Here is a 26,424-nt window from a genome sequence, read left to right on the forward strand (position 1 = left end):
GATGCTTGCAAGCTGAAGAACACCATCCCAACCGTGAAGAATGGGGGGAGCAGCATTATGTTGTGGGGGTGCTTTGCTGCAGGAGAGACTGGTGCGCTTCACAAAACAGATGGCATCATGAGGGATGAAAATTATGTGAAAATATTGAAGCAACATCTCAAGCCATCAGTCAGGAAGTTAAAGCTTGGTCGCAAAAGGGTCTTCCAAATGGGCAATGACCCAAGCATACTTCCAAAGTTGTGGCAGAATGGCTTAAGGACAACAAAGTCACGGTATTGGAGTGACCATCACAAAGCCCTGACCTCAATTCCATAGAAAATGTGTGGGAAGAACTGAAAAAGCGTGTGCGAGCAAGGAGGCCTTCAAACCTGATTCAGTTACACCAGAAGGAATGGGACAATCTGTCAGAAGGAATGGGCCAAAATTCACCCAACTTACCCGAAATGTTTGACCCAAGTTAAACAATTTAAAGGCAATGCTACCAAATACTAATTGAGTGTATATAAACTTCTGACCCACTGGGGATGTGATGAAAGAAATAAAAGCTGAAATAAATCATTCTCTCTACTATTATTCTGACATGTCACATTCTTAAATAAAGTTGTGATCCTAACTGATCTAAAACCAGAAATTTTTCCAAGGATTAAATGTCAGCAATTGTGAAAAACTGAGTTTAAATGTATTTGGCTAAGGTGTATGTAAACTTCCGACTTCAACTGTATATAGCAGTCTCATGGTTTTGGGATAGAATCTGTTCAGGAGCCTGTTTGTGTCAGACTTGTTTCTCCGGTACATAGTCGTGTAGCTGTTGAACTTTTTGAGGATTTGAGGGCCCATACCAAATCTTTTCAACCTCCTGAGGGGGAAGAGGCGCTGTTGCACCTTCTTCACGACTGTTTGCGTGTGTGTGGACCATTTTAAATCCTTATTGATATCGACACAGAGGAATATGAAGCCCAGGATCCAGTTGCAGAGGGAGGTGTCCAGGCCCAGCATCCCAAGCTTGGTGACTATGGTGTTAAGCGCTGAGCTGTAGTTAATGAACAATATTATCACATAGGTAGTCCTCTTATCTAGGTGTGTGAGGACGTTTCCAGTGCAATGAAGATTGCATCGTCTACAGTATGGATCTGTCGGGGCGGTATGCAAATTGGAGTGGGTCTAGGGCACATGTGTCAAACTCATTCCACGGAGGGCCGAGTGTCTGATGGATTTTGCTCCTCCCTGGGGTACTTGATTGATTAATTAAGGGCACTAATTAGAAATGAACTCCCCTCACCTGGTTGTCTAGGTCTTAACTGAAAGGAAAAAACTAAAAGCAGCAGACACTAGGCCCTCCATGGAATGAGTTTGACACCCCTGCTTTAGGGTGTCTGGGGTGATGGAGTTGATGTGTGCCATAATCAGCCTTTCAAAGCACTTCATGATCACATAAGTGCTACAGGGCAGTAGTTATTATGGCAGGTAGTCTTAAGACTTCATGGGAACATAAATGATGGTGGTCAGCTTGAAACATGTGGGGATTCCAAACTGGGACAAGGAGAGGTTGAGAATGTCTGTGAATATGCCTGACAGCTGTTCTGAGCATGCTCTGAGAATGCACCCTGGAACACCGTCCGGCCCTGCGGCCCTATGAGCGTTTACCTGATTAAAAACCTTATGGATGACCCACTTGGGAAAACAGTCATTTGTATGCTGCGATGAGGGCTCTACCTGAGTGGTTCATATGGCAATGAAAGTAGATGAGAATGAAACATGGATTGTTTTGTTTGGCTGCTGTGTTTTAACTTGCTCTAGTGTATTAGAGTGTCTGCCAAATGACTGAGTGTATTGGGTGAAATGTAATCATTCAGTTGAGCTCAATTGAACGAGTACTATGGCACTATGCCATAGAATGGATTTTAGCAACGTACAATAGAACAAGTAAACCTTCTTGTTGTCCTCTGTGGGGTGTGGGAGGATACTCCCCACTTTACCACACAAACACCATGAAAATATATATGGGAATCAAACTGAGCTATGTACAGTGATTTTAATGTGAAAGCTTTAATCTCTTACCTTTCCAAGCCCAGCTGTCGAACCGACTTCTCCCATGTTGAACCTGAAAAGAACACAAAATATAGACGTCAAAATCCTCGCTCAACAGAGTGGACCATTATTCCAAACTCCTGAGGTGGACTTAAGATGGCAGCTGCTCAAATGGCAGGCTTTCATGAAGCACTTTCTGTTATCCCACAGAGCCTCCCCATCATTCAACCTGGAGTGTTGACAGCCTGAGCCCCATTAGAATACACTGAAAAGTTGAAGTTGTACCAATCCATCTTTGACTCGATAAACTTTCTATGTCTGCACAGGGATGCAATCCTACTTCTGACACCAATGTGGCAGATCTTTCAAATGATATACAGATTACATGAATAATTTAACCTTGAATCCAATCGTTTCACACGCACACTGACCCTCCTTAGGACGGTAACACAGATCTAAACCATATGTTAGCGAAGGTAAACCACACACACACACACACACACAGGGGCGGCCGTGCACCATCGACAGCCACTTGGAAAGGCCTCCGTCTCACAGTTAGTTGTCATCCTGTGACTCACATGACTCATGCATTTGGCAGACAACTCCTCTCTCTCCTCTCTTCCGCCTCTTTGTGTGTTTATGACATGAAACTCCGCTGTCCACCCGCACGTTGATTTAACGACTCAGGGAAAAACAAAAATGTTCTTGAAAGGCTTTGGACTCCTGGGCTTTTTGTTTACAGAGACAGTTCCAGGTGTGTGGAGGCCCCCCTCTGGACGGGAGTTGAGATTTCTCTTACAGCCAAGTGCCAACTCCCAACACACTGCCCCCCTTCAGCTGATCTGAGGATAGTTACCCTAACGACAGATCCATGAGTCAGTGCTGAGGCGGCTAATTAGCTCTGTCATTAGCTCGTTAACTGCCTGGTTAATAAGCCCTACTCGGATGAGAAGACAAGTTCACCACTGGGATGACTGATGACCACTTCCTGTTTAAAAAAGGAATTTAACTGAGAAAGTGCTGAGAAAGTACTTTCTGTACTTAACTTGAAATTATTCAACTTTATCAATAATACATTTCTTGGTAACACTTTACCTTAAGTTGCCCTTGTATTTATGTAACTAAACAGTAACAACTGAAGTAACAACATTCTATTAACATGTAGTTACATATTAGTAACTCATTTGTAACAACATGCTAATAGAGCGTAGCCATTTCTCTAAAACACACTATCATCATGGTGCTTTTTAATGGTAAGTTTACAAACATTGGTTGTGATAAGTAAAATTGAAACTTGGGTATCATTACGGTAAGTGGGGAAATAAGTATAGCCAGTTATAATTGTAATGGCTTAGCAGATCATAAAAAAAGAAGACACATTTTTACATGGCTAAAAGAGAAAGAATATAATATCTATCGTTTACAGGAAACTCATTCTACAAATATAGATGAGATTGGGTGGGAAAAGGACTGGGAGGGAGAAATATATTTTTGTCATGGGCAAAGAAACTCAAAAGGGGTGATTTATACTAATTAACACAAATTTTGATCAGATTGTGCAAACTGTGCAAACAGATCCGCAAGGAAGGTGGATTACTTTAAATATGCTATTGGACCAAAACAGATCTGGCTAATTAATCTATATGGGACAAATAATGATGATCCACACTTCTTCTAAAATATATATAATAATCTATTGAGCTCACAAGCAACGAAAAAATCTATTATTATGGTTGGAGATTATAATACGGTTTTAAGTACCTCAACCTATCATAAAGGAAATCAATCACTGACCCTGTAAATAGCTCAAACTATACAAACTATCACCCTCAAGCACTTAAGCACATCACGAAGATCATGGATACATTAGAACTAGTGGATATATGGAGGTTGAAAAATCCTGACCTAGTGAGATATACGTACATGGAGGAGGCTTAATCAAGCTAGCCGTCTTGATTACTTCCTAGTCTCGTTCTTGCTGGCAATTTGTTCTTAACTAAGACAAAATAATTCAGAATTTACTTTATTTTGCACAGCAAAATCCCCTTATTGTATTGGACACTTTCAAATGTACTTTTAGAGGCTATTCAATACAATACTCATCATTAAAACAACAGCAGTTTAGATCAAAAGAGATTTAACTAATAAAGGAAATAGAGGAAGTAACAGGGCAGGTAGACGGTAATGGAAACTGTACTATAGAGGCACAAAATAGGTTAGAGGAAAAACAAAAATAAATGGAGGTACTTATTCAAGAATGATCAAGTGTAATGTAATACAAAAATAAAGCGAATTGCATGGAAAATGGTGAAAAATGCACAACATTTTTCTTGAATCTTCAACATAGACATTCTACCAAAAGGAATTTACAGAAACTCGTTACAAATGATGGAGTTATCTGTGATTCACCAAATTATATTTTGAAAGAGGAAGCAAAATATTTTAAGCATATGTTTTCTTTTCAGTCTCCTCCATTACCACTGAATGATGTTAACTGTAAGGATTTCTTTCCTACTAATAATAATGTAAAATTAACACATTTACAGAAAGACCTGTGTGAAGGCCAACTTACAGAAGAGGAACTTTTAGAGGCAATATAATCTTTTCAGCCTGGAAAAACACCAGGGCTTGACGGTATACCAGTAGAGGTATATCAGACCTTTTTTGATGTACTCAAAGATCCATTATTGCATGTTTAATTACTCTTATACAAATGGTAGACTTTCAGGTACTCAACAAGGTCTGATTTCATTACTACTAAAACAGGACCTAGGTGGTAAGTATAAAGATCCAGTCCATTCATAAAACTGGAGGTCTGTAACACTTCAATGTTGTGATGCGAAAATCCTGGCGAAATGCATAACACATACACTACCGTTCAAAAGTGTGGTGTCACTTAGAGATTTCCTTGTTTTTGAAAAAAAGAAATTTGTCCATGAATATAACATCAAATTGATCAGAAATACAGTGTAGACATTGTTAATGTTGTAAATGACTGTTGGAGCTGGAAATTGAAGATTTTTTTATGGAATATCTACACAGGCGTACAGAGGCCCATTATCAGCAACCATCACTACTGTGTTCCAATGGCACGTTGTGTTAGCTAATCCAAGTTTATCATTTTAAAAGGCTAATTTATCATTAGAAAACCCTTTTGCAATTATGTTAGCACAGCTGAAAACTGACGTGCTGATTAAAGAAGGAATAAAACTGGCCTTCTTTAGACTAGTCTTAGTATCTGGAGCATCAGCATTTGTGGGTTCGATTACAGGCTCAAAATGGCCAGAAACAAAGACCTTTCTTCTGAAAATCTATTCTTGTTCTGAGAAATGAAGGTGAGAAATTGCCAAGAAACTGAAGATCTTGTACAATGCTGTGTACAATCAAAACAAGAGCAACACAAGGCAGGTAATGCATATACTGAACTGATTTGCAGTTAAAGAAAATGTAATTTTAGTCTGTTCCTTCACAGAACAGCGCAAACTAACCAGAATAGAAAGAGGAGTGGGAGGCCCTGGTGCACAACTGAGCAAGAGGACAAGTACATTAAAGTGTCTAGTTTGAGAAACAGATGCCTCACAAGTCCTCAACTGGCAGCTTCATTAAATAGTACCCGCAAAACACCAGTCTCAACGTCAACAGTGAAGAGGCGACTCTGGGATGCTGGCCTTCTAGGCAGAGTTGCAAAGAAAAGCCATATCTCAGACTGGCCAATAAAAATTAAATATTAAGATGGGCAAAAGAACACAGCCACTGGACAGAGGAACTCTGCCTGGAAGGCCAGCATCCCGGAGTCGCCTCGTCACTGTTGACTTTTAGACTGGTGTTTTAAGGGGTTAATAATAAAAAATAATTTTAAAAAACACACTCTGAGGGTCTAGCTAACATTCTAGTCATTATCCTCAAAATGAACCTCCCTGGCTAAGCTGTTTTGATGCCAGCTACCAGCAAGTACTTGTTTCTCCCTGTGATGGATACAGCACCTGTGCTATGGCGAGGTATACTATGAGCAATGTATGTGTTGCTGTATGTGTTGCTATCGGCAGCTAGACAGGGGACCATGAACATTTCATTTAAAGATTCCACATTGTATATTGTTCCCTTGCAGAGGCCATGGCTAAGCTAATAAAGAGAAAGGGGCACACGCGTTTGTTTCATAGACAGTTTACTTTACGACAGTTTCTCGCTTACATCATGTGCACCTTTTCTTCTCCACTTCCTCCCTCACTCCCTTCTCCCTGTTATTTTATGGTTGTAATACAGCCGGGACATTGTCTATAAGAGAAGGCCACAACCACAACGTACTGCAATGATGAAATGGAGCCAAACCAAGATCATATATCCACATGAATTTATTCTCGCATTAATACAATATTACAGACACAGATTTATGCCGGGCCATGGGAAAATGTCATGCGTGTTTAACAAGTTGTTTTTCTAACTACGATGCATGGAGGTTGTCTGACTCAATCTGACGTAGCGAGTCCAGGTTTTCAACGTCTGAAACTCCAGCTGTCACAGGAGTCATGAGGAGTGGGGCCTTGCGCTGCTTTAGATTTGTGTGTTTATATTTCTGGACACTTATAGTAGGAGTTGCAAAAAACTGGGCTGACAGGATAGGCCAACTTTAGATTTACAATATAAAACTATAAAAAAGTTATTTACACAGATCTGGTAAAAAATAACCTCTAAATTTGGCTCGTAATGTTTGTCTCACAGGCTCACGTCAGATTTAGAGGCTCATCCACGTTTCTTAAATGTCAAATTTCAAAGTGTTTGGTTACTTCTCTGTATTGTTCCAAGGATAAATTGAGCCATTAACTCAGAATTCTTAAGGTAAGGGTTAATGTTCGGGATAGGTTTTAAACAAAAACATCAACCCCCTCCACAACGCCATAGTCACACCAAGGCATATTTTAAGGTAACAGCGCTCACTGTTGCCCCTAGTGGGCGGTTTCAACAACATCTCCCGATGTCCTCAGACATTGATGGACGTCAAATACTGACTTGTATCACGGGTGACCTGCTTACTAATATCCCAGACAGGCAAACCAACATGTGCTACTTTTCTTAGCATTCTCCATTAGTAAGCTGCATCTAAAGTTACAGTATAGGCCTACACATTACACGAAAGAGAGAGTGTCAGAGAGAGGGGAGAAAGTGAGAAAGAGAAAGAGAGGAGAAAGTGTGAGAGAGAGATGTATACAGAGAGAGAGAGAGAGAAAGGAAGGAGAGAGAGTGAGTGGGGGCTTTGTGGAGCAACGTTGTGGTTACAGGAGCTGTTTGGCAGCTCCCTGCAGATGGGTGCAGTGGCTCGGGAAATGAGGGAGCGCAATAATGTGGTGCCGCGGGAATAACGTAGCGCTGTAATAACGTCCAGGGCTGCAGGCAATGGAGCGCAGGCAATGAGCCTATACAGCCCCCAGCGCAAATAGACACACACACACAAACACACATTACACACACCAGCCACAATTCAGCTCATTAGTGAAGAAACACCTCATTGAACGCAGCTATAATATTTAGTCATGGCATCAGTGCTCAAATACATAATTGTGGATTTAAAACTGCAAATCCCCTGTGTATTTTCACCCGGTTGAAATTAAAACAATCTGTTACTTTTGTTATGAACAGTAGCCAATGAAATGCACCAGCCATGTCTAAACAATGCCTCGTACTATAGTTGTGTTAACTGCACATGTTTTGTAATGACGATTTGTCTACCACTTAAATCATAAAATTGAATTACCATTCATGACCATTATTTTCTTTCATAGTCTTTTCTCTTTGATAGCTGATATGTACACATTTAATGCAGTAGTTTAAACTGTATGGTGGCGACTAGAATAGCAGACGCAGCAACCTGTCTAGAAGAAGCCATATCTAGACTATAGTGCGGTGTGGTAATCCCATCTGGATATCACTGGGAGAAAAGCACTTCAATTAGACACAAGCTGCCCATCAAACAGTCTGGTGGATCAGCGAAGCCTCAGAAGTAGTAATTATAACATTTGTCTGTCAACAGCGATACAACGCCCCTGCTTAGATCACACTACATACCTGGATTAGCCTAACACTGATTACTGTACATAGTGAGTATAGCACAGATTCACTGCTACTTCCCCTTAGCCTTTCTGTCTCTATCTCTCTATGATGTCATGGTCACAGAAATGGTGGAAGTTACCTGGGTATTAGGTCAAATGGTTAGCTCAAAGGAGGTAGCCAATAAAAGAGTGAAAATGAGGGATCCAGTGTTTCCATATAGAGCAACGGGAGATAGGAAGGAAACAAGGAAGGTAGGAAGGACAAGGAAGCACGAAAGGACCCTCAAATAAAAACGCCAAAACCCAGGAAAATCCTCAATTTGTGATGTGTCAAGGGTGATGAAAAGTGTTTTATTTGCGATGTGTTCATTCGAGACAGCTTGCAACAGTTCATTTCGAAATAACAATGAGCAATTCAGAAACACCTGTGGCAAAGACAGTCTAAAAACAATCCCTCAACTTCCCTGGCAGTGGTTTCTTTCTGCTGAGAGGGAGGTGAATGTTTTCATATGGCTGAACATGGGTTATTTTACAGATGATGGCTGTTCGGGTAAAACTATGCCTAAAAGTCTTACAGAACATCATAGAAATATATTAAACCAGACTTCTACACGCCTCCATAATGCTTCGACAATGTAAGCAAACTGCGGATGAGACACCTTGTAAAAACCTGCTAACTTCCAACTACCAAGGAAATGCTTTCAGTTTATGTGCATTGTGGGATTCAATTGCAATTAGGTTATTTTGGGGGGGGGGATATCATAGAAAGAGGTCCTCCGTGGATATATTAGCTACTGAATTAAGAGCTAATAGTGTTTGGGTCGAGGAACAGACATTGCGTTTTAGTGTATTTGTGTCGGTGGAGGAGGACATAAAGGCCTCTTCCTTCCTAGAAGTCTCTTATTACTGACCTCATCCTAACCTCTACTTCTCTGTATTTGACTGAAATATGTACCGGTACTCATTTTGAGTACCATTACTGTTTATATTTAGGTGCAGGAGCTCCACAATACTTAGGAGATAATATTCTATAAGAGGAACAGGAGATCAAGCTGTAAAACATTTGAGGTGCCGGTCCTCAGTTCCGGTGAGCTCCTGCCCAAATCAAGCATGGGACAGACTGACAAACGGACGGACGTACACCTGGCAAACATGGCTGCCGCTTGCTCGCTGACTGACCAAGCACACATCCTAGTTAGGCTAAGTCAGTAGAGGACAAAACCGAGGGGCCCACTCAAGGCAAGGCTGGGGCCAATTAGTCGATGATTTGAAACAAGACGTTTTGAAGATTTCACCACTCTTCTCTGGTTATTAGTCGTGACAAGGGGTGAAATGCAGATATAGAAGATACGACTGAAGCTCTGACAGAGATGCCTTTCACCTCCCACCTCCACACAGCTGTAACGGGTGACGCTCTCCTCATCCTCGGATGAGGTGAGGAGAGAAGGATCGGTAGACCAATGCGCAGCGAGGTGTGATGACATAATGAATTTATTGAACAAAACGAACACTGACACGAACTATACTTTAGAAATGATACAAAATAACAAACGGACAACGTAGACGAAACCTGAACATGGAACTTACATAACGACAGGAAGAACACACGAGCAGGAAACAGACTACATCAAAACGAAATACAACCGAAACAATCCCGTGTGGTGCGCAGACACAAACACAGGAGACAATCACCCACAAACAAACAGTGAGAATGCCCTACCTAAATATGACTCTTAATTAGAGGCAAACGCAAACCACCTGCCTCTAATCAAGAGCCATACCAGGCAAACCGAAACCAACATAGAAACAGATAACATAGAATGCCCACCCAACCTCACGTCCTGACCAACTAACACACAAAACTAACATAAATAGGTCAGGAACGTGACAACAGCCTACTGTGGGACATGTCTACAATGTTGTTATTGCGTTTGACACATTGTTTACATTAGTAGCTACTGGAAATTGAAAGTTGTATCCTCTCCTTTGTAACCATCTGTACTGCTACCTGCGTACCTATGAAATGTGGGCCATGGCGTTATATGTATTTTTAGAGTGATTGGGCTGCGCATCCTGGGGAAGATGATTCTTATCGCAGGAGACGCAGAGCTATTGACGACAAACACAAAACAAGAAAATAGGAGTCATGTTTTGGACGTTTGTTATTTTTGCTGGCAGCTCTTCAATGTGATGACAGATGAAAAAGTCTTGTTGCTGTCTGAACAAGCTCAACTGAGTCCGCACACAAAACAAAGGACTATTAATGCAGACAAGGCACACAGAGAGAGAACAGAGACGCCTACACAGTACACATAGAGTTCCAAAAGCACTCTTTATTCTGTACCCGCTTCCTGCTACACTTCGACCATTTCTAATACTATTTAATAACAACAAAGAGAAGGGTTGGCACGCAATAAAATAGACTTGTTTAGCATTTCAAAATTCACTTATTGAAATCAACTTAACTTACCCCACATTATGGATATGACTTTCTCGAGGGAGGATTTAGTATACTACTAGAAATGTACTTTAGTAAACTACTAGAAATGTACTTTAGTAAACTACTAGAAATGTACTTTAGTAAACTACTAGAAATGTACTTCCAGCATAAGTATTGACTGGATGCTTCACACTACTTTCATCTTACCTCACATTACAAGGGCAGTTCTGTAGACTAAACTATCTCGGTTATACAGTATATGTACTGTATACTTCCAGTAATTGGGCCAGTGTCTGCCTTCACAGTGTCTGCCTTCACAGTGTCTGCCTTCACATAGCCGCCCTCTCTCTCTCGCCACAACACTCTCTTTTAGCAGCCAGGGTAATTTTTCATCCCTCTTTCATCTCTGACCTCACCTCAGGTTGCCTCCACAGAAGGACCGCTTGTTTTCGCTCCCTACGTCGCTCCTGAACTTCCCTCTGCACTCTAAGGGCCACACCGGCAGCGGCAGCATTTGCAGCTGCACATTTTTACGGTGGAGATTGAGATTTATCCCCTGTCAACAGTCATCGCTGAGAGGAAGATGTCATTTTTGGCACAGCAACCTCACGTGGGGATGCAGTGAGGACATGTCACCCAACAGGCTGTGGACCGAGTGGAGAGGGTGATCAGTGAAATGTTCCTAAAGTTTTATTAGTGTCTTGTGTTAATCTGAGGTCATGTTGACTGGCCACCCCTCCCCCTTCAAATCCCCTTACAGTGCCGTACACTCACCGCCACGACACACTCAAAGGCCCCTTGGACCTGGGGGGAATGTAGAAACAAAGGAACTGTTGAACCATCAGATAACCTTCCCTGTGTAAAGGAGCTTCTTCTGTTGGCTTCCCCCTAGCTAGCACTGTGATGTCATAGGTGGTTTCTAACAGGGGTACTAAACATAATACAGAGCATCAAATGCTGTCAGAAGTGAAAGTTAATTTGGGCATATCTCACATCTCACATAGGTCAAAGCTCAATTGAAAGGCTGGTAATTCAACCAAATGCACGCGTTGGAAAACTTGTATTGCAACAATACATGTTACAGAGCCAAGAAAATACCAACAAATTGTATAATCCTGACAAGATCATATGAAACTCCCCTTTCTGCAGTGCAAGATTAGCAAGGTGTGAATTTGATGGACGCTGCCTCCCTTGCAACTCCATACAGCACAGTACATCCCCAACCAAATAGCATCATTGTAAGGTTCTCCTGTCAGCAGTAAACATCCTGTGACACAATATGAAATAGTACACTCAATAAAAGTAGGAATGCCGAACCTCATGATAAACCATGGTGCGAAATACTTAAAATGAGCACTAAAATGTTTGTTTTGAAGCCCCATATGATGGTACTGGTTCCACTCACTACTCAGATACAGCAGAACATGCACTGAGTGTACAAAGCATTAAGAACACCTGATTTTTTCCATTACATAGACTGACCAGGTGAATCCAGGTGAAAGCTATGATCTCTTATTGATGTCACTTATTAAATCCACTTCAATCAGGGAAGGAGACGGGTTAAAGAAGGTTTTTTAAGCCTTGAGACAATTGAGTCATGGATTGCATGTGTACAATTCAGAGGGTGAATGGGCAAGAATGTATGTGTGTGTGTGTGTGTGGAAGGGTCACAGTTACTTTCCCTGATGTTTCAGTCAGGCCAAACAACAATACCGAAGTATAACTCAATGTGTAACTTTAGAAGCAATGGACATGGGGAAGGGTTTGTGTTTGGTTCACATAGTGGTAAACTTAGCTACCCATTAGAGACCATGTTCCTCATTATGATTCTGGTTAACAAATTGAGTCCAATCAGCTACTGTTGAGGATTGTAATGAGTGTTTCAGAAGGCCAGTACATAAGGATTGGAAGGGCCAGTACATAAGGATTGGAAAGGCCAGTACATGAGGAATGGAAGTGAAGGGCCAGTACATAAGGGTTGAAAGGGAAGGGCCAGTACATAAGGAATGGAAGGGAAGGGCCAGTACATAAGGGTTGAAAGGGAAGGGCCAGTACATAAGGGTTGAAAGGGAAGGGCCAGTACATAAGGAATTGAAGGGCCAGTACATAAGGATTGGAAGGGCCAGTACATAAGGAATTGACGGGCCAGTACATAAGGATTGGAAGGGCCAGTACATAATGAATTGAAGGGCCAGTACATAAGGATTGGAAGGGCCAGTACATAAGGAATGGAAGGGCCAATACATAAGCATTGGAAGGGAAGAGCCAGTACATAAGGATTGGAAGGGCCAGTACATTAGGATTGGAAGGGCCAGTACATAAGGAATTGAAGGGCCAGTACATAAGGAATTGAAGGGCCAGTACATAAGGAATGGAAGGGCCAGTACATAAGGAATTGAAGGGCCAGTACATAAGGAATTGAAGGGCCAGTACACAAGGAATGGAAGGGCCAGTACATAAGGAATTGAAGGGCCAGTACATAAGGAATGGAAGGGCCAGTACATAAGGAATTTCAAAACTTGGTGAATCGCTGAAGTTCCTTGATCGATTGTTTTCGTTCCATCTTTTGACATAACACCGTGCACACTGACACTGGGGACGAGTCCAGACTGGCGTTTCAAGGGGTATTTATGCAACTTGAAGACACCGCCCTTCAATTTTTATGATAGTACTCTGCACATGTGAAACAGACAGCCTTCACTCTGAATTTTTGGTGGGGGGTTTGAATGCACTTCTGTCAGGACAGCATGCGAGTGAGGGAGTTTTTTGTTTTCATTATGTTTATCCCCATCTTGAGTGCAGATGTTGTGGCTTTATATTGCTACTCAGGGAGAGTTGTGCCAGTGGTTTGCAGCAGCAGCAACAGCGGGGTCTGTGTTGGGCCGCGGCCCAGACCAGGTTTCGGGTTCTGGTCTGAACACCCTGGTGTCGGGGCCAGTGGGTAACCTGATCCAGGCGTGGGCTGGGCTGTGACCTCTGCTCACCCCCACCCTGCAGCCCCAACCAGCCCAGGTGCCACTTACTGGGGTGGCTGCTCACAGACTTCAGCCTAGGTACTGCTGTATTCCAAGTCATTTATATCAATGTGGGATATACAGCATATCGACATGTAAATCCAATCAATCCATTTGGAACCAGCAAATAGCCACCAGTGGCAATAATACTGCATTCCTGGTCAAGAACATTTTTCAACCCCTAGCAATCCTTTGGGAAAGCATGTAATGTTATGGCCGATGTTAATGGTCAGGTGTGAGACAGCTGTGTGTCTGTGTGCGCGTATGCGTGTTTGTACATTCCTACACATGTGCGTGTGTGTAAACGAGGTAGACCTGACATCACACTGTGCTGGGAGTATAGTAGAGAAGGTTGATACTCACAGTTGAAGTTGGGTTCTAGGTTGTCTCCTGCTAGCAGACTGTTGACGGTGACCTGGTAGATCATGTGCAGAAGCAGAAAGGCTATACTTGTGAAGCACAGGGACTTGAGCAGGCGCCCTGTGTGACCTGAAAGAGAGAGAAACATGATCATCTAAGGTTTTTCAGATACCGAGGTCATTCAAGTGTATACTTCAGACTCACTGAATAGCTAACAAAAGTTAAACAGTAGTAGTGATGACTAGGCTACTTCCAGTGGTGAAAAAAGTACTTAACTGTTATGCTTGAGTAAAAGTAAAGATACCTTAATAGAAAATGACTCAAGCACAAATGAAAGTCACCCAGAAAAATTCTACTAGAGTAAAAGTCTAAACGTATTTGATTTTAAATATACTTAAGTATCAAAAATAAATGTTATTGCTAAAATTACTAAAGTGTCAAAAGTAAAAGTATAAGCATAAATCATTTCACATTCCTTATATTAAGTAAACCAAACGGCACAATTTTCTTCCTTTTTTAAATTTACGAATAGCCAGGCACACTCCAACACTCAGTCATAATTTATAAACAAAGCATTTGCGTTTAGTGTGTCCGCCATATCAGAGGCAGTAGGCAGATGTTCTGTTGAAAAGTGCGTGAATTGAACCATTTTCCTGTCCTGCTAAGCATTCGAAATGTAACGAATACTTTTGGGTGACAGGGAATATGTATGAGGTAAATAGTAAATTATTTTCTTTAGGAATGTAGTGGAATAAAAAGTAAAAGTTGTCAAAAATATAAATAGTAAAGTAAAGTACAAAAATGGACTTAAGTAGTACTTTAAAGTATTTTTACTTAAGTACTTTGCACCATTGGCTACTTCTTGGTTGTATTCTGGTTTTACTGGTGTCCAAAGGCTACTAGAGCATGAGAGAAATTTCAACTTCACAAGGACATCAACTAACAATGTTATTGCAACATAAACTTCATAACTAATCTCATATCATTAGTCAGGCCGTACTTTAAACTCAAATTGATTCAACCAAATCCTATTCCATATATCACAGACCTGTAAACACTCGCAACCAACTATTAGCAGCCCAATGATCCACCAACTGTAGGTAATGTTAGAATACAGTCATTAACCAAGTGGAAACCCCACAGCCCTGTTATAGGGTTGATGGTAATCATCTTATCCTGTCTGGTCCCATCCTAACAGGCCAGGCCTGCAGTAATCCACCTCCATTACTCCTAATACAGTACTGTATTACAGGCTTCTCCGCTGCCAAGGACCAGTAATATCCCAGTGATATTTTTGGCAGCCCGGTGGCCGTCCGTCATGTGTGGACCAACCTAAACACACGGTGAGCTCAATGCCGGCAAAGCAAAAGTAAAATGGGATGCATAAAACAGAGCTCAACACCTAGAAATGATTGGTCAGACGATTTTTTTTATTTAACCCAGTAAGTTGACTGAGAACACATTCTCATTTACAGCAACAACCTGGGGAATAGTTACAGGGGAGGGGAGGATTATGTAGCCATAGTGGTATGACAGCCAGATTGGGAATTTAGCCAGGACACTAGGGTTAACACCCCTACAATAAGTGCCATGGGATCTTTAGTGACCACAGAGAGTCAGGACACCCATTTAACATCGTATCTGAAAGACAGCACCCTATACAGGGCAATGTTCCCAATCACTCCCCTGGGATAGGTATTTCTTCTTTTTATTTTAGATCACAGGAAAGAGTGCCTCCTACTGGCCCTCAAACATCACTTCCAGCAGCATCTGGTCTCCCATCCAGGGATTGACCAGGACCAACCCTGCTTAGCAAATCACCAGTTGGATACAGCGTGGTATGCTGCTGATTTGACAGGCTGCTTTGAGATGTTGATAGGAGTGATTATGGGAGGATGCAGAGGTCTAGATGTGTTGTCGGCAAAAGCATCATGAAGCAAGGGGAAAGTGATCAAAGAAGAAGCTTCTGAATAGAAATGTTTCAGCCTGTTCAGTCGATTAGTACAACACAGCATCTATCCAGGAGGCAGAAGAGCCCACTCAGTTCATGGCGGATCCAAACAAGATGTTGGCAGGGTTTCATCAAAACAAACAAGTACATGTATTATTCCTTACTATGGAAACATAACTCCAAGGAAGATATCAAATTAAGCTGACAAATTGGCCCCTTCTATTTAGCTCAAACCTTATCAAAGTCAGGCAGTGACACTAGCTCAAAGTGTGAGAGAGAGCTGAGAGTGCCTTAGCTGAGTGTCAGCCACTAACTGTGCAGCTGTCAGGCCCTTGACACAGAGCAAGAACGCACTCCTGTAAACTCCCAAAGGGCCACTTCCATCTTTCTATTACACCAATAGAAAAAAGGGTTCCAAAAGGGTTCTTTGGCTGTCCCCATAGGAGAATCCTTTTTGTGTTCCAGGTAGAACCCTTTTTGGTTCCGTGTAGAACCCTCTGTGGAAATGGTTCTACCTGGAACCAAAAATGGTTCTTCAAAGGGTTTTCCTATGGGGAAAACCAAAGAACCATTTTAGGTTCTAGATAGCACCTTTTTTTCTAAGAGTATAGCATTAGTGATCTCACTTCTGACACCAACGCCTTGTGACTCATACGCAACTCCCAGAGATGTGTGATGCTGATATGGACACTCAGGTAAACTGTATCTGTCACATAGAGAGTGTGACTTCCACATTTAATCATGTTACATTAGGAATCAAATATTGATGCTGGGTAAATTAAGTTAAATTCAAGCACTTTTTGACAGCACCCCTTTTGATTTGAACAAAACCTTTCAGAAAGAGACTTTCTGGACCTGAATGCCAAAACATTCAAGAGATAAAGGTGCTCAAAGTTGACCCATTTTGCATCTATTTTGCATAGCATGAGACATCCATGTCTTCATCACTGGAAAAGGTGAATGGTTGAGATTGATATCATTTAAAAGCTTACAAACAGGGTTGTCAAACTATTAAATCATAAAAAATAAAATAAAAACACTTTTTGTAAATGTTTTAATTGTTAACCCTTTTACATCAATTATCTAAAAAACTCAGATTTCTTTCCCATATTCGCATACGTTGTAGCTTAAACCCTATTTTTGTGTTTTTTGTGTTGCGCTCGCCATTGGTTGAGGCACAACACCCTCTTCAATACAGGGTGGTTGTTGTGTTTTGGCTGTTAAATCTACTAAAATGGGAATACATTTTTAATTTCAACTTCCAAATGGTAGCACATCCGAAAATGTTGACTTGAATGAGGAAACTGTTGTTTTAAATTATACTGTCAATCTTTCATTGGAAATCTATTGAAATCCTAGAAATATAGATATTAGAAAAGACATGATCATTTAAGTTGACATTCAACGGTGGTTGGACCTGCGGCCATCTTTGTGGTAGTAATTAGAAGTAAAAATGTAAATTCAATTTACATTTCAATTGCGTACCAGCTAAATTGCAGTGGTCTGAAGGGATAGGTCCATTCTATGAATTATATTTCTATGATTGAAATGACACCCACCCTGTATTTAGGAGCATGTTCTGTCACAACCGATAGTGGGCACAACACAAAAACCCACTGTTTGTAAGCTTTAAAATGATATCAAACTCAACCATTTTATATTTCCAGTGATGAGGACATGGATGTCTCATGGTATGGTGGGGTATGCAAAATGGGTCAACTTTGAGCACATTTATCTCCTGCGTGTTTTGGAATTCAGGTCTAAAAAGTTACTTTCTGACCACTTATTCCATGGGCAGAAATTATGGAAAGTCTTGGTTAAATCAAAAGGGATGATGTCCAAAAGTGATGGAATTCAAATGAATTTACCCTGCTCACATATGGCGGTGACATTTTACAATTTTACAATCAAACTAAGAGCCAATCAGTTGTACGTCTATTGTCGTCTAACAATGTATTGAACTTCCTTTAAAACGCTGGGGCTATGATTAAAGTAAAATGTAAAATCTGTGGTGTATTAACATTGCATTTGCCACAATGGCACGTCAACAAAGGGATTTTCAGTGAATGGTCTCGAGCATCTAATTGTAGTTGGGTTCTCGGTCTGTTTTAGATTAGACGTTTGAGATGTATTGTTCCAACCCAACATGGCTGCAGGGTAACTTTCACACTGCACTGTTTTCACTGTTGCCAAAGGCTATCCCCATCCATTGTGGTTCTCTACCATTACACACATTTCATAAGGCTCCACACATCAAACAGCGGACATGCTACACCATAAACACCTACTGGTTGTAATCTTTCAAACCGTCTGTCGAGAGGGAGGAACATTTTTCGAAGAGCATTGTGTGTACATTACAATGAGATACTGTTGTGGAAATATGTCAATGAGTCTGTTCATGTACCATACGTATATATAATTGCATTGTTTTTCTTTTCAGCCAATTATGTCTTAGAAATAATTGTTATCCCTTATACCTATGAGAACGAATAATTTTTTAATACCATTAACCCAATGAGCCCCACCGTAACGCTGATGCATGTTGAACTTCTAACCACTTTTAAACATAGTGTGTTTGAGCTACAGACTTTTGGGTTGTACCATTGTATTCGTACACTGAGTGTACAAAACATTAAGAACACCTGCTCTTTCCATGACAGACTGACCAGGTGAATCCAGGTGAAGCTATGATCCCTTAATGATATCACTTCTTAAATCCACTTCAATCAGTTTAGATGAAGGGTAGGAGACAAGTTAAAGAAAGATGTTTAAGAATTGAGACAAATGAGACGTGAATTGTGCATGTATTCAGGCTCTTAAATATTTAGTCTTGCCCATTCAACCTCTGAATGGGCAAGACTACATATTTAAAAGCCTGAATGGGGCATGGTAGTAGGTGCCAGGCGCACAGGTTTGTGTCAAGAACTGCAAAGCTGCTGGGTTTTTCATGCTCAACAGTTTCCCATGTGTATCAAGAATGGCCCACCACCCAAAGGACATCCAGCCAACTTGACACAACTGTGGGAAGTATTGGAGTCAACATGGTCTAGCATCTCTGTAGGGTCCATGCCCTGACGAATTGAGACTGTTCTGAGGGCAAAGGGGGGTGCAACTCAATATTAGGAAAGTGTTCTCAATGTTTGGTATACTAAGTGTACATTTCTTCTGCATCCGTAGATACCGACCGTTAGTCTATGTGATTAACGGGAGCTAGAGTGGTGTTTGTGAGACAATGGCGGATCCCGAAGGGGCCCGGGGCCGGGTCATTTTACAAAAACATCTGTAGGGTCTGAATGGTTTGAGCTACAAACTATTACAGGCTATCTATGAAAAGCTGAGACTCCCACGAACATGCACATGTTGCTCTATGTTCACAAGCTACACACAAGTCGACAGAAGGTAAGTGGTTCTTCTGTATAGAAGATCACAGGAAATCCCAGGATGTCTATAATACTGTAATAAGCTACATAGTTGCTGACACAAACTCCAAACTCCACACAGTTGTTACTGACTAGTTGGATATTAATTTCCCAGGGAGCAAACAATTTATGTACTAACAGCATTTTATAAATTCATTTTGATCAAGTTTTCACTTTGGCGGACCTTATTTTTTTTATTGACATTTGTCAATAAAACTCATGAATGCAACTGTTTATGTTAAATTGTTTTATTCTCAATAACACCACTGAGAATATCCCAATTGACTGTAGAAAGGCGATACTTACACAGGAAGCTGGACCAGATGTGTTCATTTAGAACCAGCAAATAGCCACACCAGTGGCATTAATACTGTATTCCTGGTCAAGAACATTTTTCAACACTTAGCAATCCTTTGGGAAAGTATGTAATATTATGGCCGATAACAAGGGTCAGGTGTTCGACAGCTGTGTGTGTGTGTGTGTGTGTGTGTGTGTGTGTGTGTGTGTGTGTGTGTGTGTGTGTGTGTGTGTGTGTGTGTGTGTGTGTGTGTGTGTGTGTGTGTGTGTGTGTGTGTGTGTGTGTGTGTGTGTGTGTGTAAGAGTTAGGGCAGGGGTGGGCAACTCCAGTCCTCGAGGGCCTGATTACTTTTTCTCCATCCCTAGTAAACACAGCTGATCAATCAAATTGCATTCTGAACTGAAGATCATGATTAGGTGATTATTGGAGTCAGGTGTGTTAACTGGGGCAAAACTGTGACACCAATCAGGCCCTCGAGGATTGGAATTGCCCACACCTGATTTAGGGCATAAGAACAAAAGAGGTTGTGTAGACATACTCCAACATCAACAAAACAAATTGTGTGATTTAAATCCCCCCCCCCCCCCCCCCCTTTTTACTTCTCTTCCATTCACCACCGTGTTTGAATTAAGGTTGAGATTAATGGAATGCAACAGTGTGAAGGTATGTATCTGAATCTCTGGATGCCAGTGCAAGAGGACTGGCAAGCGTACGGTTGCTAAATGTATGATTGCTAAATACTGCACAATTTAAACACTTGCCTTCCTATCCCCCCATCCAAAAAAACATCTGTAAATATTGGACTATAAATTGTGCCTTCTTGTATTATACTTACAGATGTAGGACCTTAATTTGAGCCAGTTTGCTGCAGCAGGAAAATAATCCTGTAGCAACATTTTTGTAGGGGTTGATACATTTTTCATTAGGGCAAATCAAGTCTGAAATTTCAAAGTAGAAATACAAACTTTAGAAGCCTTTTGAAAACTCAAATACACAACAAGTTTGCATTTCATGCAGCAACAAAAGAGGGATCAAATAAAAATCCTGCATCTACATAAAAATGTATTCTATTCTACTGAACCATTTACTTTATGTTCGTATTCTTATCTTTTATTATTTCTTATTGTTGTTGCGTTGTCGAGAAGGAACCGGCAAGTAAGCATGTCGTTGGACTGGGTATACCATGTGTAACCTATCCATACGACTACTAAAACTTTAAACTTGGTGTGTGTTCGGCGTGAGCCCCACGGGAGTGAGCTGCTTTGTTCGTTTAAAGGGCCCCTAGGTAGGGTCCCGGCATGCCTGGGGCCAAAGATGCTCGAGTTGCAACTTGGTTCCCGTCGTGCCCGCCATAACTTCTAATTGTTTTGCCTGACTCCGCTGCTCCTTGCCAATCCTGTTGCCTGAAAGTAGAGCTCTTTATTGGCCATCACAAATCACTGATAGGGGGTAAATCACATTATTCCAAATGGACTCTGATTCCTATGGTTGTGAATCTATGCCCCTTTACTGCTGTTCTTATTAGGGAGAGAAAATCTGATTTGTGAACCCATACTGTCAGAGCAAGAGAAGGATGAAGGGAAACAGAGTAGGTACATGTTGTAGTTAAGTCCATTGAAATAGCTCTCCTTCAGATTAAAAAGTTAACTGGCATTGATTTGTTTTGTCATGGAAGCCAACTAGTGGACTACTCGTTTAGGTGAGCTCAAATGACAGACAAAACAGAAATTTGACTAGATCTATTGCCAGAGCCTAAGCATAGCTGATGTAAGAGCCCTATTCAACCAAACCAAGTTACTGGCTCTGATTAAATATGGCCCAATGTTTTAAGGATAATTTGTTGACAAAAAATGACTCAATGTAATGTGACTCAAAATGACACAAAATCTAAGTCGTTGACATTTAGTTGAAAACATATTCCTGACATTAAAACATTGTAATTCTACTAGCTGAATCAGAACAGTGTTAATAAATACTGTCCAATATACCCCAGCAAACTGACCACATGTTTATCCATTTACTTTGCCAAGGCTAAATTGAGCTATGTGTTAATACTATGTTACCTAGCTACCCGCTCAATGTAGTCTGTTTCATCTGGTGTAATCTAGTGGAAAGCACTTACCCTTTGAATACGGCCTAGCAAAAAATCTAAATTGTGCTATCGTGCCACAGTTACCTTCACATGCCACATCCCCTTTAAAGCTGCCCAAGGAATGAATACAGGTCTAAACCAGCCTGGAGAGAATTCCTTGAGTGCAAGCCCCAAGACATATTAGACTGTGGCGTGAAGAAAATGCATATTAGGGTTAGTTGTGTGTTTAGGTGATAGTGTAGTTGTTATACTGCTATAGACTGCTGGGGAAAGAAGCGCATGAGAAGTAGTGCTGTGTATGGTAACTAGATGGGTCTTTAGACTCAAATTCTCTCTGAAATAAAACTGATCTTGTAAAGAGCAACGTTTTTTGTTTTTTAAGTAAACAAAAAAATAAAGAATAATGTTTTATGGCGGCCATCTTGAAAGTAAATAAAAACAAAGTACCCCAAGGGTGGGTGTGTAAAAATAAAAATGTCTGTCTCGACTGTAGTCAAAGCTTCCTGGGGTAGTGATGAAGTTTGGGACACGGTCATTAATTGAACTCCAATTTTATGTATTAACATGTTCTTGTAAAAACATGGCCAACATGCTCTCCCTCTACAGAGGTAGGTAATTAGAGGTAAAATCCCTCGTTATACAGATTTTCTGGGAGAATGTGGAGCACCATGACTACATTTGAAAGATCAATGTGTTTTTTGGCTTGACTAATTCTATTAATTAAAACAGTAGTCTTAGTAATAATACAGATTTACATTATTAGTAGTATTGATGTTATTGTGTTACTTTTTATAATTTTATAATTTTATACAATTGTATTTTTTACTTTAGTTAATTTGGTAAATATTTTGTTAAACTCTTCTTGAACTGCACTGTTGGTTAAGGACTTGTAAGTAAGCATTTCACGGTAAGGTCTACACTTGTTGTATTCGGCGCATGTGACAAATACAGTTTGATTTGATAAAGATAAATATCAATATATTACGCAGAAAATAAATAGCAAAACAAAACAGTACATTTGGCTGTTTTTTATTAATTGGGCAGCAAATGTATGCTAAGAGTTGAAATGACTCAGGATCTGCTAAAGTAAATGCTACAGCTAACAACATAGCTACAGATGTTTAATGCATCAAGGAAACAAACTGTCAACCAGTCTCTAATTAGGCCTTATGATGTTTCTCAGAGTCTATGATATGCCCCAGAACACACCACTGGGACTCTCCAATGCACATTGTGGAAGCTCTGTGTGTGTGCGTGTGTGTGTCTTTGCCTATGTGTGCGTGTGTGTGGAGAGAGGCAGAGACATCACCTCAGGGGCTCCCAAAGAATAAGCCCAAGCCAGAACACAGTATTGGTCTTGGAATGCAACCTCAACAGAAAGAGCTAGTTGACTGACCAGCAGACAATGATGCAGACACTTGCATTCTTCAACCTCCCTAAACATTTTGCACTATTATTATTCAATTCAGTGCTGAACAAGCATCCGATCCAATTTCTATTCAAAACAATCTCTTCAGAGGTTTAAATTTGGCAAAAAATCAACATAAGTTCAAATTCAAACCACATTACAAAATACCCAATACCACAATGAATCAAAGCCTCACTGTTGGTTTGCCTTAACAGAGGAGCCCAGAGGGCCACAGTTGACGTCTTGCATTGAGTCAGGATTCAAAGAGATATGGAGGGCGGAAGAGGGATGGCAGGCAGGGAGGCAGCTTGTTGTGCGGACGGTGCAGGTGACTCATCGGCTTCCTGAGGAAAAGAGGCGAAGGGGTTTGGATGAAGGAGTTTAGGGAGGCGTGGGCCTGGGGTCCCCTGGTGACGACCTCTCCATTGAGCTCTGTTTCCTCAGGAAGCCCTCTTGTCTCCTGCGTCCCCCTCTCCAAGGACAGATTACGTCTGTTTGTATTACCTTCCTGCTGGATGGCTCGAGGTAGTGGAGATCGCTGCTATTGTGGTGCTGTATTGTATTACAGAGATTTCTCCGAATGAGGGGAGAAACTAGAATTTGTGGTAGTAGAACCCGAGTCATTGGGGCAAAAGGTTTTTGTGTCAATTGGCGGTGTCTAGGTTGTCTACATCAATGGTTTGCTTAGTTGATAAAATGCATCAGGTCATGACACACCGACTGACTATGCAGAATTCTCAAAACAGTTATACCACCTATTTGATGACTGAAAAATGCATAAGAGTGTGTTAGCACAGAACATGCCACATCGCAATCAGATAAAGAGAGGAGTGGCTATGAAATGACGCCTATCTTCGAGTAGCAATTAGCCATCTTTATAATTAACGTACGACATCTGATTCAGGTTGACGCGAATGCCAACCCTGTTACACCGTCTGAACCGGGTATGAATCAGCCCAATTGAACTAAGAGACCAGGCCGAAGCAAAGCAAACAGCATCTGATGAACTGTCAAAGTGAGCAAACCATGAGGAGACCTGGAGTTGTATTGGCTGTAGTAAATCACGCCTTCTGCACCTCTAAGCCCCGGTGGTGTGGTGATGGGGTATATACATGCCCTGGAGCCACTTGTTAACAGCTCACACAGGACTGAATCAAAACTTGAGCAATGTGCGTGTTTTAGTACAAATCTCCAATTGACATAAATGAATGACTGGCACAAAAGTTGGACTTACTGTTTGTGCATGCACGCATGTCAAGATGGGATTTGTCGGCCCGACAATTGAACCTGGTATAGTGATGTTTACTGCTTTTCTCACAGTTTTGATTTAACTGTGGGAATAAGATCTACTGCGTGAATGCTGGAATGCGGGTATGATTGGATCGAGCCCTCTTGAAACTTACTCAACATTACCTAACTAGTTAGCTGCTTGGCCACTAAGCTTTGCCTCAACAGGTGTCGCGGAGGATGACGTACAGACGGTCACTTGAGCTTTATTAGAAAAGCTGTGTAAAATCAGAGAACATTTCGGGTTGATAAAGGACTTGAGGGAAAGAGCTAATTGATAGAGATGCATGTCCATGTTTTCCAGGGAGTGGTGATGGGACTGAAGCCTGAAGCTGGAGCCGCGATGGAGGGAAACAGCTGGAGGAGGAGAAGAAAATTGAAGGGAAAAATTTCTCAATCTCTCCACTGCTCTGCAGCCAGCTGCTAAAGGACAAGAGAAGTCTGTACGTTTGAACCCTGACCTCCGTCACCTCCGGGGGTCCCTCTCTATTGTCCATCACCACCAGATTATCTTTTTCTAGCACAGTTTTTTGTCTCGGTCCAATTGGCTGCCTCAGCTGCTTCATCCTTGTAAAAACCAGGGAACCACACAACCGTACCGTCATTCAAATGGTCATTCAATTTCCTTGAAGATTAAGTGGAATGAGCGCCATGTCTTCACTTCACTAGATGTCATAAATGGTCTCCATGTTTTGTGGTGAGTAAATATAGAGTAAGAATCTGTCTTTGTGACATACCGGCGTCATATTATTGAGTCAAGATTTTGAGGCTGAGATTTCCCCCCCACTGCCACCAATTATTTGTGGGGACTACTTTAGAGGCAAGAGAACCTCCTTAAACAAGAGAGACATGACTGACAAGCACGTGTTGCGTGTTCTTACATGTAGGGAATTATGTATTTACAGTACGTGTGTCATGGACAAGGAAAGCAGTCCAACAGCACAGTCTATCACAGTGCCATCCGTTTTGCCACCAAAGCCCCATATACCCATCTCCACTGCAACCTGTACGCTCTCGTTGGCTGGCCCTCGCTTCATACTCGCCACCAAACCCACTGGCTCCAGGTCATCTATAAGTCTCTGCTAGGTAAAGCCCCGCCTTATCTCAGCTCACTGGTCACCATAGCAGCACCCACCCGTAGCACATGCTCCAACAGGTATATCTCACTGGTCACCCCCAAAGTCAATTCTTCCTTTGGCCGCCTTTCCTTCCAGTTCTCTGCTGCCAATGACTGGAACGAACTGCAAAAATCACTGAAGCTGGAGACTCATATCTCCCTCACTAGCTTTAAGCACCCGCTGTCAGAGCAGCTCACAGATCACTGCACCTGTACATAGCCCATCTGTAAATAGCCCATCCAACTACCTCATCCCCATACTGTATTTATTTATCTTGCTCCTTTGCACACCAGTATATCTACTTGCACATTCATCTTCTGCACATCTACCATTCCAGTGTTTAATTGCTATATTGTAATTACTTCGCCACCATGGCCTATTTATTGCCTTACCTCCCTTACCCTACCTCATTTGCACAAACTGTATATAGACTTTTTCTACTGTATTATTGACTGTATGTTTGTTTATTCCATGTGTATCTCTGTGTTGTTGTATGTGTCGAACTGCTTTGTTTTATGGCCAGGTCGCCGCAGTTGCAGAACTTGTTCTCAACTAGCCTACCTGGTTAAATAAAGGTGAAATAAAAATGTATTCAAAAAACATGGAGCCTGTCACCTTGGGTGTGAGGTGTAGGCCTAACTCATTACTCAACTGGACACATTGACTGTCCTTCTACCCTGAGAGTAAGTGCAGAATCCAAGATTGGGATATTAGCAAATGCCTGTCTTGTATTTTGCACAAGTACATTCTTTAAATTACTACTACTGGCACTAAAGTAGGATTTAGATCGCTTTGGTTACAAACACATACAGTATCAAGTATGGTTTTGGTCCATTAAGATATAGGTGACGTGTACATCAACCTTATGGGTTCAGCACTCAATCAAATCAACTTTTTGTTAGCTTAGTCAATTCTCAATAATTATGAATAAGCTGTTATCATTCCTTTTTTTGTGTGTTTTTAAT

The 26,424-nt window shown here is 41.4% G+C and overlaps 1 protein-coding gene across 1 annotated transcript in view; it reads right to left on the minus strand.

The window, feature by feature from the left end:
* Positions 1-26,424, minus strand: part of LOC129859213 (piezo-type mechanosensitive ion channel component 2-like) — a 183,321-nt gene that overhangs the window by 123,801 nt on the left and 33,096 nt on the right. Inside the window, exons 3-4 of the mRNA XM_055928700.1 lie at positions 13,890-14,015; positions 2,059-2,101 (exon numbers count right to left, since the gene is read on the minus strand). Of these exons, the coding sequence (XP_055784675.1) occupies positions 2,059-2,101; positions 13,890-14,015 (169 nt within the window). The remainder of the gene's footprint in view (positions 1-2,058; positions 2,102-13,889; positions 14,016-26,424) is intronic.

The sequence above is a fragment of the Salvelinus fontinalis genome, chromosome 7 (assembly GCF_029448725.1).
Source record: "Salvelinus fontinalis isolate EN_2023a chromosome 7, ASM2944872v1, whole genome shotgun sequence".
NCBI lineage: Eukaryota > Metazoa > Chordata > Actinopteri > Salmoniformes > Salmonidae > Salvelinus > Salvelinus fontinalis.